Source organism: Pseudophryne corroboree (genome assembly GCF_028390025.1).
Source record: "Pseudophryne corroboree isolate aPseCor3 chromosome 3 unlocalized genomic scaffold, aPseCor3.hap2 SUPER_3_unloc_55, whole genome shotgun sequence".
NCBI lineage: Eukaryota > Metazoa > Chordata > Amphibia > Anura > Myobatrachidae > Pseudophryne > Pseudophryne corroboree.
The window spans coordinates 730,709-746,164 of NW_026967547.1; the positions used below are offsets into that span (position 1 = coordinate 730,709).

At 47.9% G+C, this 15,456-nt stretch overlaps 1 protein-coding gene across 3 annotated transcripts in view; it reads right to left on the reverse strand.

Moving 5' to 3' along the window:
• The window catches only part of LOC134984443 (zinc finger protein 436-like), a 36,610-nt gene extending 29,527 nt beyond the window's left edge, over positions 1–7,083 (reverse strand). Inside the window, exons 1-4 of one of the 3 annotated variants that reach the window (XM_063950021.1) lie at positions 6,998–7,083; positions 5,826–5,988; positions 4,463–4,541; positions 4,234–4,335 (exon numbers count right to left, since the gene is read on the reverse strand). In XM_063950021.1, coding sequence (XP_063806091.1) covers positions 4,234–4,335; positions 4,463–4,541; positions 5,826–5,888 — 244 coding nt within the window. In that variant the 5' untranslated portion in view covers positions 5,889–5,988; positions 6,998–7,083. The other 2 variants (XM_063950023.1, XM_063950022.1) reach the window with 2 other exon arrangements.
• Positions 7,084–15,456: the final 8,373 nt, after the last annotated feature.

Below are 15,456 nucleotides of genomic sequence, written 5' to 3' on the forward strand. Positions count from 1 at the left end.
TTCTTAAAAATTGCCCTAGCAAATTGATGACAAGATTATAAATAGCTCTGGACTTTATAATGGTAAGTGCTATGCTAACAGTCCCGGTAATTAGCACAATGATTTACTATACCCCAATGAGCGAACATATATTTCCTTATCCGAGCAGCCTTTCAATCATCCATATCTGGCACAATTCTCCCAGCCCAGATGGAAGGAGCACACTTTTAAAATAATGTGCTATAAGATTTGTAAAGATAGACAGCCAATTTCCAGTGACAGAAGCAGAGTTAGTAGATTAGCTTAGCCCTTTTTTTGCATTGATCCAGGATTAGAGCACATATAGCCAACGCACTCAAAATAGATGTTATCCTTTCTGGCTGCACAAGCTAGCAGCATATGAATCAAAGGGTCACCAAAGCTTCATAGCACTCTTAACCCTGTGCACTGGGGTATGAGTGATGACAGCTCATCGGCCGGTAAATGTAAGTTGTGAGCTCTCCACCTGGTATTGCAAGGGGTGAGAGGCTTACTCTTTAACTCACGGTACTTTGTCTTTATCCCTCTCAAACGCGTTTTTCCGCCTCAGGGTCCGTTTTCAGCGGCTTCATCAGTGTCAGATCAAGCGCCCAAGTGAGTAATCCGCTGTGACGGAACCAGGGACGACTTTGCCCAATTTATGAGCCAACCGTGTCTCTGTAAACAAGCTATTGTCTGTTGCAGATGACACTGAAGCAATTCCTCAGATTGTGCCAGGATTAATAGGTTGTAGAGGTATGGAAAACTCCTTATCCCTTGCCGACGGAGATAAGCCGCCATTACCACCATAATTTTGCTGAATACTCTAGGAGCTGTGTCCAGTCCAAATGGTAGGGCCTGAAACTGAAAATATTGCTGGAGGATAGCAAACCTGAGATAGCACTGATAGGACAGTGCTATAGGAACATGCAGGTAATCATCCTGGATATCTAGAGATACCATCAAATCCTCCAGCTCCATGGCCAAAATAATGGAACGTAAAGTTTCCATATGAAACCGAAGCACTCAAATGTACTTGTTCAGCATCTTGAGAATGAGTATGGTCGATCTCAATTTTCTGTTTCTGAACTAGAAACAGGTTGAAATAAAAACCTTGGGGCAAATTTACTAAGATGGGAGTTCTATTTAAGATGGGATGTTGCCCATAGCAACCAATCAGATTACAGGTATTATCTTCTAGAAGGTGCTAGATAAATGAGAAGTAGAATCTGATTGATTGCTATGGGCAACATCCCATCTTAAATAGAACTCCCATCTTAGTAAATTTACCCCCTTGTCCTCATTGTGCAGGGGAACTGGAATTATCACTCCTGACTGAAGCAACTCCTGAAATAGCCCTGGTCTTCGTTTCCAATGAAGATGGGCTGGTACAAAAAAAACCTTTGAGGAGGGTGTTTCTTGAAAGCAAACGCATAACCGTGAGATACCGCTTCTTGCACCCAGGCATCTATGGTGGACTGCTGCCAGACATGTGCAAAATGAAGAAGTCTGCCTCCCACCCTGGGGTCCTCCAGGTGGAGGACCACACCATCAGGCTGATGGCTTATCTTCTGACTCTGGTAGCCCAATGCTTTTTAGTCTTCCCAGACTTGTCAGATTGGGACTGTTTAGCATAACCCTTTCCTTTTCCTTGAGTCCAAAAGGGCAGAAAAGCTGGAAACCTAGGTTTGGATTTGTGTGTGGAAGGAAACTTCACTTTCTTGGAGTCTGCCTCTGACTACAAAATAATGTTTAATTCTTTACCAAAAAGAATATCTCTAGTAAAAGGCAAAGACTCTAGAACCTCCTTGGACTCTGAGTCAGCTTCCCATGTACGTAGCCAGACTGCTCAGCGAGCTGCTACTGCTGAGGCTGATGCTCGAGAGACAATAGTACCCATGTCCAAGGCTGCTTCTTCCATAAACATAGCCGTCTGTTTAATATGTGCAATATGGGATTTTTGCTCTCTAGATGCCAATGAAAGATCATCCTCCAATGCATCAGCCCAGGCCACCACTGCTTTTGCCATCCAGGCTGAAGCCATGGCTGGTCTTATGACTGCCTCAGACAGGAAGAAAATGGTTTTAAAAAAACCCATCTATTTTCCTATCCATGACATCATTTAATGATGTTGAAGGCAGAGGTAATGTAGATTTTCACACCAGTTGAACAACGTGTATCAACTTTGAGAGCCACCTCTCTTTATAAACAGTCCCCACCTGGAAGAGGATAATGGGAATTCCTTTTCTTTGGAATTCTAAACTTCTTACTGGGTGTTACCCAAGCCTCTTGCATAATTTCCGTCAGCTGCTCTGACCCAGGAAATTCGGTCCTGTTTTGGGACGTTTAAACACAGGTGCCTTGAATTTTAACAAAGGCTCTGCTGCTTCTTCTAAGGATAGAAAGGCCTTCATAGCACTAATTAGCTCAGGTTTGTCCACTGAGCTGAGACCTTTATCCTCATCTCTGTATGCAGACCCAGAGTGCGATGAGTTCTCATCCTCCGAAGTATCCCCATCTGAAACATGTGTAGACTGTGAAGATGTTGTTTCATGTCTATCTGATTTACTTTCCATCAGCCTTTCAGCCTGTTTTTGTGAAATGGCTGCAGATACTTGTACTGATATGATAAACCCCAGGTGGAATGTTGCATGTAAGGGTTAATAGTATAACCTAACCCTGGTATGGGAGATGGCATTATCCACTCAGCTATACTGGATAATGACTGTGCAAACGTAGCACATGGGGGCTCCATTTCAACCTGTGCCTGCCTCGGATTATTTAAGAAGCTTTGGTGAGAGCTAAAACAATTTGCACATAATCCATTTTGAACCAAATCCTGAGAGGTTACAAGACAAACATGAAATTAGTGTTGGTGCAACTGTGGAGAGTGTATTCTCCTCACACTTGCCTCTTTTAGACATGATAAACAAATCACACATCTGTACACAATTTGTGACTGAAATCACTTTAAAACTTATTAAAGTGACATACAATCCGATCCCTCCCTGCTTTGCACCAGCATTGAGGATTGAAATACACAAAAAACTGACAGAATTATAGTAAAGTCAGCAATCATACAAGCAATTAGTCACAGGTTATACATTGGTATAGTAAGCAATATGAGCACATATTCAACTACAGACACATTTCAGGTATATATGAGAAACATTACTGCAGTACCTTATATAGGACTTTAAACGTATTCTAGAACAGCGAAAGAAACAGCAGTAATACTTTACAGACTCATATGCATCAAGCACTTACAGTATTCAAATATTCATACTTAAAGGTAGACAGAGACTCAGTGCTGTATCACCTGGCTCAGGAGAGTGGGATACAGGGAGACGTCACCCCGTTTCCAGGATCGATAAATACGTTAGTGAACGCTGAGTGGATCTAGACGCTATTAGTGACCTACAGTGAACAGACGCCCAAATGAACACCGACGCACAAGTCACACAGCCGCCTAAGCTGCGACTGGGTCCTTTAGATACACAGCGTCTCAGACGGAAGCAGGAAATCAATTCATGGTGGGAAACTCGGAGGAAACTGGTCATGAACCGGGAGAGCATCTTACTCCCCAATGCTGACATCAACCCCAGGGATCCCAGCCTCATACTACTCCTGGAGCCTATAATACCTGAGGCCTAGCGCTGGTGCACCCAGGGTGGCAGCCGCGTCAGAGACTGTTTGATAGTCTCCTCCCAAAACAGTGCGGCTGTGTCTCGCGTTTCCCCGCTTAACAGAACCGATGCCTTACCTATTCCCTGTGCTCCGGGCACAGCCTGGTAATGTCTGCTGGACTTGCTAGTACATCCTACACAGACGCCCTCCGAAACAGCAATGTACTCATGCGTAAGTGTTTTTGCGACCCGGCAGGAATTGTTGGAGCGACTCTTTCTAAGGTACGAATCACTCAAAAAAGAGTAAGACTCTAAAATAAAAAAACAGAAGCCCTCTGACCATGGTCTGGCTCCTGCCGCACCAAACAAAAAACTGATTTGCCTGATGTAGGCGATAGAATAGGATATAGGCCCATTGCATTCTGGAAGGCCAAAAGCTTTGATCGTTGGTGCCAATCCGCTGTCGCTACCTCATGTCCCAAAGTTATACTGTGGATAACCTGTGGACCCTGCAGGAGAAAGTATAACATCAGTGCAAAATACACACACAGCGTCTTTACAGATCAGAGGGACAGTAACTTTGGTATATGGGCGAGACCCTAAATCCCACCTACCTGATCCTCCTGTGCGGTCCTGTGATTCTCCTCTGTACAATCCTGGGAATACAGAGGACGGGGACATCTCTCTGGGGTATCTCTGTTACTGGGCCCATCTGTAGGAGACACACAGTGACTGAGTACAGTATATATATATATATATGTGATTATCAGATGATGTGTGTATATAGGGGACCCCCATACCTGCTCTCCCCTGTACAATACATGACAGTCTCCTCTTACCCAGTGATGTGAGGGGCCGGTGATTCTCCATCATCACGTCCTTGTACAGACCCCTGTGTTCCTCTATATACTCCCCCTCCTGCATGGAGACATAGACAGTGACATCCTGACACCTTATAGGAACCTGACACACACAGTGATACAGTCATCACCCAGTCACATCCCCTGGTGTTAATGTATAATGCCCCATTCCCAGCAGTCACAGTGACATCCTGACACCTTATATGAACCTGACACACACAGTGATACAGTCATCACCCAGACACATCCCCTGGTGTTACTGTATAATGCCCCATTCCCAGCAGTCACCTCTCCAGTCATCACCCAGACATCCCCTGGTGTTACTGTATAATACCCCATTCCCAGCAGTCACCTCTCCAGTCATCACCCAGACACATCCACTGGTGTTACTGTATAATGTCCCATTCCCAGCAGTCACCTCTCCAGTCATCACCCAGACACGTCCCCTGGTGTTACTGTATAATGTCCCATTCCCAGCAGTCATCTCTCCAGTTATCACCCAGACACATCCCATGGTGTTACTGTATAATGCCCCATTCCCAGCAGTCACCTCTCCAGTCATCACCCAGACACATCCCCTGGTGTTACTGTATAATACCCCATTCCCAGCAGTCACCTCTCCAGTCATCACCCAGACACATCCACTGGTGTTACTGTATAATGTCCCATTCCCAGCAGTCACCTCTCCAGTCATCACCCAGACACGTCCCCTGGTGTTACTGTATAATGTCCCATTCCCAGCAGTCATCTCTCCAGTTATCACCCAGACACGTCCCCTGGTGTTACTGTATAATGTCCCATTCCCAGCAGTCACCTCTCCAGTCATCACCCAGACACGTCCCCCGGTGTTACTGTATAATGTCCCATTCCCAGCAGTCACCTCTCCAGTCATCACCCAGACACATCCCCTGGTGTTACTGTATAATGTCCCATTCCCAGCAGTCACCTCTCCAGTCATCACCCTGACATGTCCCCTGGTGTTACTGTATAATGTCCTATTCCCAGCAGTCACCTCCCCAGTCAACACCCAGACACATCCCCTGGTGTTACTGTATAATGTCCCATTCCCAGCAGTCACCTCTCCAGTCATCACCCAGACACGTCCCCTGGTGTTACTGTATAATGTCCCATTCCCAGCAGTCACCTCTCCAGTCATCACCCAGACACATCCCCTGGTGTTACTGTATAATGTCCCATTCCCAGCAGTCACCTCTCCAGTCATCACCCTGACATGTCCCCTGGTGTTACTGTATAATGTCCTATTCCCAGCAGTCACCTCCCCAGTCAACACCCAGACACATCCCCTGGTGTTACTGTATAATGTCCCATACCCAAAAGTCACCTCTCCAGTCAGCTGAATCGTCTTGTTGGTGAGTTCCAGGATCTTTTGGTTATTGTGTCTCATGTATCAGTGAGTGAGGTGGAGGCACAGTGATGGGGCTCTGGGTTCTGCTCAGTCCCTCTAACACAATGCGATCGGATGTCTTCTTTACCACTGTTTAACCCTGTGAAATAGGGGAGACATCAATATCCCTGTAAATACTGCCAGATCCCCTCACCTCCCTGTATTATAACTATAGATATAAGTGATATCACTGTGATGCTCCCAGATCCCCCCACCTCCCCAGTCATGTCCCTGTATTATTACTATAGATGTAAGTGATGTCACTGTGACACTCCCAGTTTCCCTCACCTCCCCAGTCATGTCCCTGTATTATTACTATAGATATAAATGACGTCACAGTGACACTCCCAGGAGTGTGATATACATTTTCTTCATACTGCTCCAATTATCATCTGTTACACATGCCAGGGATATTATGGTCTCTGCTTTAATATATCCTAAAATTTTAGCAAAATTTTCAATCTCCACAATTACATATAATAAAACGAATAGTAATAATAATAATAATAATAATAATAACGACACTAAAGGCTGCACCCCAGTATAAAAATAATAACAGATGTCTTTAAAAGCAGGACACCTCAGACCATTCATCCTCTATTGTAGGACATCACCACCACTCCCAATGTATAATAACAATACCAGGACACCACAAGATGCTGTCCCTGTATAATAATAACGGTACACAAAAACCTGCTCCCTCTGTATAACACTAATAACAAGAGGACACCACAGGCTGCTCCCACTGTATAATACTTATAATAATAATATTAATAATAATAACAAAAACAACAACAACTGGACACCATAAGCTGCTCCTCCTGCATAATAATAATAATAATAGGACACCACAGGCTGCTCGCTCTGTAAAATAATAATAAAAATAATAACAACAGGACACCACAGGATGCTCCTCCTGTATAATAATAATATTAATAATAATACACCACAGGCTACTCCTCCTGTAAAATAATAATAATAACTGGACACCACAGGGTGCTCCCCCTGTATAATAATATTAAGAGGACACCACAGGCTGCTCCCCCTGTATAATAATAATAATAACAAGACACTACAGGCAGCTCCGGTGGCATAGAACCAACCATTACCTGATCTGTGTGACCGGAAGTAAGGAGGAAAGCAGGAAGTAGGGCATGATTGGCACGGGCCGCTTCCTGGTGACTGGCCCCTCCACTCCCACACCCCGCTCACAGCCGTGTTCTGTAATGATTATTACCATACATGTCCTCAGTGCAAGAGGCCGGCGGCCATTTTCTTGTAGACCAGTCCGGCATCAGCAATAGGTTCCCTGTCCGTGCAGTGACGTCAGGAGCGGCGGCCATTTTCCCCTGGTCTGAGCTCCGCCTTCCTTCTATCATTCCCACAAGGCAGCAGGAGCAGAGAGCAGCCATTGCTGTGTCTGGCAGCAGGTAATGATATTATTATTATTATTCTATAGGCTGAGCAGCTCTGGTGTCAGGTTCTGTACTACAGGGGGAGCAGCCTCTGGTGCCTTGTTATAGTGCAGCTGGAGCAGCCTCTGGTGCTGCATTATCTCTGTACAGGTGGCTGACACTCTAGTGTCCTATTACTGTAATACAGGTGGTGCAGACCCCGCCGCTACCGTAATACAGGTGACGCAGACCCCACCATTACCGTAATACAGGTGGCGCAGACCCCGGCGTTACCGTAATACAGGTGGCGCAGACCCCGCCGTTACCGTAATACAGGGGGCGCGGACCCCGCCTTTACCGTAATACAGGTGGCGCAGACCCCGCCGTTACCGTAATACAGGTGGCGCAGACCCCGCCGTTACCGTAATACAGGTGGCGCAGACCCCGCCTTTACCGTAATACAGGTGGCGCAGACCGCGTAGTTACCATAATACAGGTGGCACAAGACCCCGCCTTTACCGTAATACAGGTGGCGCAGACCCCGCCGTTACCGTAATACAGGTGGTGCAGACCCCGCTGTTACCGCAATACAGGTGGCGCAGACCCCGCCATTATCGTAATACAGGTGGCGCAGACCCCGCCGTTACCGTAATATAGGTGACGCAGACCCTGCGTTACCGTAATACAGATAACGCAGACCCCGCCGTTACGTAATACAGGTGGCGCAGACGCCGCCATTACCGTAATACAGGTGGCGCAGTCCCCACCATTACCGTAATACAGGTGGCGCAGACCCCGCCATTACTGTAGTACAGGTGGCGCAGACCCCGCCGTTACCGTAATACAGGTGGCGCAGACCCCGCCGTTACCGCTTTTCTGTACATATAATGGCATTGTACTATATAGGGGAGCGCTATGTGTTGTACTACTCTACAGGGGGTACAACCTGTGTTTCCCTTTTATACAGGGGAAGGTGCCTGTGGTGTCTTGTTACTATTATTATATATAAGCGGCATGTAGTGTCTTCCTATACAGAAGGAGTTGCATGTGTTGTCATAATATACAGGGGTAGCATCCTGTGCTGTCATAGTATACAGGGGGAGTGGCCTGTGTTGTCATAATTTACAGGGGTACCCTCCTGTGCTGTCATAGTATACAGGGGGAGTGGTCTGTGTTGTCATAATATAAGGGAGGAGCATCCGGTGCTGTCATAGTATGCAGGGGGATCGGTCTGTGTTTTCATAATATACAGGGGTAGCATCCTGTGCTGTCATAGTATACAGGGGGAGTGGCCTGTGTTGTCATAATTTACAGGGGTACCCTCCTGTGCTGTCATAGTATACAGGGGGAGTGGTCTGTGTTGTCATAATATAAGGGAGGAGCATCCGGTGCTGTCATAGTATGCAGGGGGAGCGGTCTGTGTTTTCATAATATACAGTGGTAGCTTCCTGTGCTGTCAAAGTATACAGGGGAAGTGGCCTGTGTTGTTATGATAGACAGGAGGGGTGGTCTTCAGTATGCCGGCGGTTGGGCTCCCGGCGACCAGCATACCGGTGCCGGGAGTCCGACAGCCGGCATACCGACACTTGTTCTCCCTCGTGGGGGTCCACGACCGCCCTGGATGGAGAATAAAATAGTGTGGCGCGCGTAGCGTGCCACCGTGCCCGTAGCGTGGCGAGTGCAGCGAGCCCGCAAGGGGCTCATTTGCGCTCACCACACTGTTGGTAAGCTGGCGGCCGGCCTCCCGGCGCCGGTATGCTGGTCACCAGGAGGCCGGCCGCCGGCAGATCGTAGTGAACCCGACAGGAGGAGCTGCCCACGTTGTCGTAATATACAGGGGTAGCATCCTGTGTTGCCATAATATACAGGGGTAGCATCCTGTGTTGTCATAGTATACAGGGTGAGCAGCCTGTGTTGTCATAGTATAAGGGGAGCAGCCTGTGTTGTCATAGTATACAGGGGGAGCAGCCTGTGTTGTCATAGTATACAGGAGGAGCGGCCTGTGTTGTCATAAAATACAGCGGTAGCATCCTGTGCTGTTATAGTATACAGGGGGAGCTGCCTGTGTTGTCATAGTATACAGGGGGAGCAGCCTGTTTTGTCATAAAATACAGGGGTAGCATCCTGTGCTGTTATAGTATACAGGGGGAGCTGCCTGTGTTGTCATAGTATACAGGTGGAGCAGCCTGTGTTGTCACAAAATACAGCGGTAGCATCCTGTGCTGTCATAGTATACGGGAGGAGCGGCCTGTGTTGTCATAATATACAGGGGTAGCATCCTATGTTGTCATAGTATACAGGGGGAGCTGCCTGTGTTGTCATACTATACCGGGGGAGCAGCCTGTGTTGTCATAAAATACAGGAGGATCAGCCTGTGTTGTCATAAAATACAGGGGGTAGCATCCTGTGCTGTTATAGTATACAGGAGGAGCGGCCTGTGTTGTCATAATATACAGGGGTAGCATCCCGTTTTGTCATAATATACAGGGGTAGTGGCCTGTGTTGTCATAGTATACAGGGGGAGCAGCCTGTATTGTCATAATATACATGAGGAGCGGCCTGTGTTGTCAGAAAATACAGGGGTAGCATCCTGTGCTGTTATAGTATACAGTAGGAGTGGCCTGTGTTGTCATAATATACAGGGGTAGCATCAGTGGTCGAGGTGGAAATTTTAAAGTGGGGGAAAGCAAAAGCAAAGGACTCAATCATGTGCGTGCGCTCCAGAAAAGGGGGCGTGATCACTTAAAAGGGGGCGTGTCTCATGTAGTAGAACCCCTTATACTATCTAGTACTGGTGCCCCTTTCACATTATAGCACACGGTACGAGCTGAAATTCACATTGTACCACACTGAATGAGCTGAAATTCACATTATAGCACACTGAATGAGCTGAAATTCACATTATAGCACACTGAATGAGCTGAAATTCACATTATAGCACACTGAATGAGCCGACATTCACATTATAGCACACTGAATGAGCCGACATTCACATTGTAGCACACTAAATGAGCTGAAATTCACATTGTAGCACACTGAATGAGCTGAAATTCACATTATAGCACACTGAATGAGCCGCAATTCACATTATAGCACACTGAATGAGCCGCAATTCACATTTCTCTGACGTCCTAGTGGATGCTGGGAACTCCGTAAGGACCATGGGGAATAGCGGCTCCGCAGGAGACTGGGCACAAAAGTAAAAGCTTTAGGACTAGCTGGTGTGCACTGGCTCCTCCCCCTATGACCCTCCTCCAAGCCTCAGTTAGATTTTTGTGCCCGAACGAGAAGGGTGCATGCTAGGTGGCTCTCCTGAGCTGCTTAGAGTAAAAGTTTAAATAGGTTTTTTTATTTTCAGTGAGTACTGCTGGCAACAGGCTCACTGCATCGTGGGACTAAGGGGAGAAGAAGCGAACTCACCTGCGTGCAGAGTGGATTGGGCTTCTTGGCTACTGGACATTAGCTCCAGAGGGACGATCACAGGTACAGCCTGGATGGGTCCCGGAGCCGCGCCGCCGGCCCCCTTACAGAGCCAGAAGAGCGAAGAGGTCCGGAAAAATCGGCGGCAGAAGACGTTCCTGTCTTCAAATAAGGTAGCGCACAGCACTGCAGCTGTGCGCCATTGCTCTCAGCACACTTCACACTCCGGTCACTGAGGGTGCAGGGCGCTTGGGGGGGAGCGCCCTGAGACGCAATAAAACACTGATAAAACCTTATATGGCTAAACAAATGCATCACATATAGCTCCTGGGCTATATGGATGCATTTAACCCCTGCCAGTTTTACTAAAAAAAGCGGGAGAAAAGGCCGCCGTGAAGGGGGCGGAGCCTATCTCCTCAGCACACAAGCGCCATTTTCCCTCACAGCTCCGCTGGAAGGACAGCTCCCTGACTCTTCCCTGCAGTCCTGCACTACAGAAACAGGGTAAAACAAGAGAGGGGGGGCACTATTTGGCAGATAATATAAATACAGCAGCTATAAAAGGGAGAAACACTTATATAAGGTTATCCCTATACATATATAGCGCTCTGGTGTGTGCTGGCAAACTCTCCCTCTGTCTCCCCAAAGGGCTCGTGGGGTCCTGTCCTCTATCAGAGCATTCCCTGTGTGTGTGCTGGGTGTCGGTACGATTGTGTCGACATGTATGAGGAGGAAAATGATGTGGAAGCGGAGCAATTGCCTGTTTTAGTCATGTCACCCCCTAGGGAGTCGACACCTGACTGGATGGTGGTGTTTAAGGAATTACGTGACAATGTCAGCACTTTGCAAAAAACTGTTGACGACATGAGACAGCCGGCAAATCAGTTAGTGCCTGTCCAGGCGTCTCAAACACCGTCAGGGGCTCTAAAACGCCCGTTACCTCTGATGGTCGAAACAGACCCAGACACGGATACTGACTCCAGTGTCGACGGTGAGGAGACAAACGTAATGTCCAGTAGGGCCACACGTTACATGATCACGGCAATGAAGGAGGCGTTGAACATTTCTGACACTACAAGTACCACAAAAAAGGGTATTATGTGGGGGGTGAAAAAACTACCCATAGTTTTTCCTGAATCAGATGAATTAAATGAGGTGTGTGATAAGGCGTGGGTTTCCCCCGATAAAAAACTGCTGATTTCTAATAAATTATTGGCATTATACCCTTTCCCGCCAGAGGTTAGGGCACTTTGGGAAACACCCCCTAGGGTAGATAAGGCGCTCACACGCTTATCAAAACAAGTGGCGTTACCGTCTCCTGATACGGCCGCCCTCAAGGAACCAGCTGATAGAAAGCTGGAAAATATCCTAAAATGTATTTACACACATACTGGTGTTATACTGCGACCAGCAATCGCCTCAGCCTGGATGTGCAGCGCTGGAGTGGCGTGGTCGGATTTCCTGACTGAAAATATTGATACCCTGGATAGGGACAGTATATTATTGACTATAGAGCATTTAAAGGATGCATTACTATATATGCGAGATGCACAGAGGGATATTTGCACCCTGGCATCAATAGTAAGTGCGCTGTCCATTTCTGCCAGAAGAGGGTTATGGACGCGACAGTGGTCAGGTGATGCGGATTCCAAACTGCATATGGACGTATTGCCGTATAAAGGGGAGGAGTTATTTGGGGTCGGATTATCGGACCTGGTGGCCACGGCAACGGCTGGAAAATCCACCTTTTTACCCCAGGTCACCTCTCAGCAGAAAAAGACACCGTCTTTTCAAACTCAGTCCTTTCGTCCCCATAAGGGCAAGCGGGCAAAAGGCCACTCATTTCTGCCCCGGGGCAGAGGAAGGGGAAAAAGACTGCACCAGCCAGCATCTTCCCAGGAGCAGAAGCCCTCCCCCGCTTCTGCCAAGTCTTCAGCATGACGCTGGGGCCTTACAAGCGGACTCTGGCACGGTGGGGGCCCGTCTCAAAAATGTCAACGCGCAGTGGGCTCACTCGCAAGTGGACCCCTGGATCCTGCAGGTAGTATCACAGGGGTACAAATTGGAGTTCGAAACGTCTCCCCCTCGCCGGTTCCTGAAGTCTGCTCTACCAACGTCTCCCTCCGACAGGGCGGCGGTATTGGAAGCTATTCACAAGCTGTATGCTCAGCAGGTGATAATCAAGGTACCCCTCCTACAACAGGGAAAGGGGTATTATTCCACGCTATTTGTGGTACTGAAGCCGGACGGCTCGGTGAGACCAATTTTAAATCTGAAATCATTGAACACTTACATACAAAGGTTCAAATTCAAGATGGAGTCACTCAGAGCAGTGATAGCGAACCTGGAAGAAGGGGACTATATGGTGTCTCTGGACATCAAAGATGCTTATCTCCATGTACCAATCTACCCTTCTCACCAAGGGTACCTCAGGTTTGTGGTACAAAACTGTCATTATCAGTTTCAGACGCTGCCGTTTGGATTGTCCACGGCACCCCGGGTCTTTACCAAGGTAATGGCCGAAATGATGATTCTTCTTCGAAGAAAAGGCGTCTTAATTATCCCTTACTTGGACGATCTCCTGATAAGGGCAAGGTCCAGGGAACAGTTAGAGGTCGGAGTTGCACTATCTCAAGTAGTGCTACGTCAGCACGGGTGGATTCTAAATATTCCAAAATCGCAGCTGATTCCAACAACACGTCTACTGTTCCTAGGGATGATTCTGGACACAGTCCAGAAAAAGGTGTTTCTCCCGGAGGAGAAGGCCAGGGAGTTATCCGAGCTAGTCAGGAACATCCTAAAACCAGGCCAGGTGTCAGTGCATCAGTGCACGAGAGTCCTGGGAAAAATGGTGGCTTCTTATGAAGCGATTCCATTAGGAAGATTCCATGCAAGAACTTTTCAGTGGGATCTGCTGGACAAATGGTCCGGATCGCATCTTCAGATGCATCAGCGAATAACCCTATCTCCAAGGACAAGGGTGTCTCTCCTGTGGTGGTTGCAGAGTGCTCATCTTCTAGAGGGCCGCAGATTCGGCATTCAGGACTGGATGCTGGTGACCACGGATGCCAGCCTGAGAGGCTGGGGAGCAGTCACACAGGGAAGAAATTTCCAGGGCTTGTGGTCAAGCATGGAAACGTCTCTTCACATAAATATCCTGGAACTAAGGGCCATTTACAATGCCCTAAGTCAAGCAAGGCCTCTGCTTCAGGGTCAGCCGGTATTGATCCAATCGGACAACATCACGGCAGTCGCCCACGTAAACAGACATGGCGGCACAAGAAGCAGGAGGGCAATGGCAGAAGCTGCAATGATTCTTCGCTGGGCGGAAAATCATGTGATAGCACTGTCAGCAGTGTTCATTCCGGGAGTGGACAACTGGGAAGCAGACTTCCTCAGCAGACACGACCTCCACCCGGGGGAGTGGGGACTTCACCCAGAAGTCTTCCACGTGATTGTAAACCGTTGGGAAAAACCAAAGGTGGACATGATGGCGTCCCGTCTCAACAAAAAACTAGACAGATATTGCGCCAGGTCAAGGGACCCTCAGGCAATAGCGGTGGACGCTCTGGTAACACCGTGGGTGTACCAGTCGGTGCATGTGTTCCCTCCTCTGCCTCTCATACCCAAAGTACTGAGAATCATAAGAAGGAGAGGAGTAAGAACTATACTCGTGGCTCCGGATTGGCCAAGAAGAACTTGGTACCCGGAACTTCAAGAGATGCTCACGGAGGACCCGTGGCCTCTACCTCTAAGAAAGGACCTGCTCCAGCAGGGACCTTGTCTGTTTCAAGACTTACCGCGGCTGCGTTTGACGGCATGGCGGTTGAACGCCGGATCCTGAAGGAAAAAGGCATTCCAGATGAAGTCATCCCTACCCTGATCAAAGCCAGGAAGGATGTAACCGCAAAACATTATCACCGCATTTGGCAAAAATATGTTGCGTGGTGTGAGGCCAAGAAGGCCCCTACAGAGGAATTTCAACTGGGTCGTTTCCTACATTTCCTGCAAACAGGACTGTCTATGGGCCTAAAATTAGGGTCCATTAAGGTTCAAATTTCGGCCCTGTCGATCTTCTTCCAGAAAGAACTGGCTTCAGTGCCTGAAGTTCAGACGTTTGTCAATGGGGTACTGCATATACAGCCTCCTTTTGTGCCTCCAGTGGCACCCTGGGATCTCAATGTTGTTTTGGGTTTCCTAAAATCACATTGGTTTGAACCACTCACCACTGTGGAATTAAAATATCTCACATGGAAGGTGGTAATGCTGTTAGCCCTGGCTTCAGAATTGGCGGCTTTATCATATAAAAGCCCTTACCTAATTTTTCATTCGGACAGGGCAGAATTGAGGACTCGTCCTCAATTTCTCCCTAAGGTGGTTTCAGCGTTTCACCTGAACCAGCCTATTGTGGTACCTGTGGCTACTAGGGACTTGGAGGACTCCAAGTTGCTGGACGTAGTCAGGGCACTGAAAATATATGTTTCCAGGACGGCTGGAGTCAGGAAATCTGACTCGCTGTTTATTCTGTATGCACCCAACAAGCTGGGTGCTCCTGCTTCTAAGCAGACTATTGCTCGTTGGATTTGTGGTACAATTCAGCTTGCACATTCTGTGGCAGGCCTGCCACAGCCAAAATCTGTAAAAGCCCATTCCACAAGGAAAGTGGGCTCATCTTGGGCGGCTGCCCCGAGGGGTCTCGGCTTTACAACTTTGCCGAGCAGCTACTTGGTCATGGGCAAACACGTTTGCTAAAT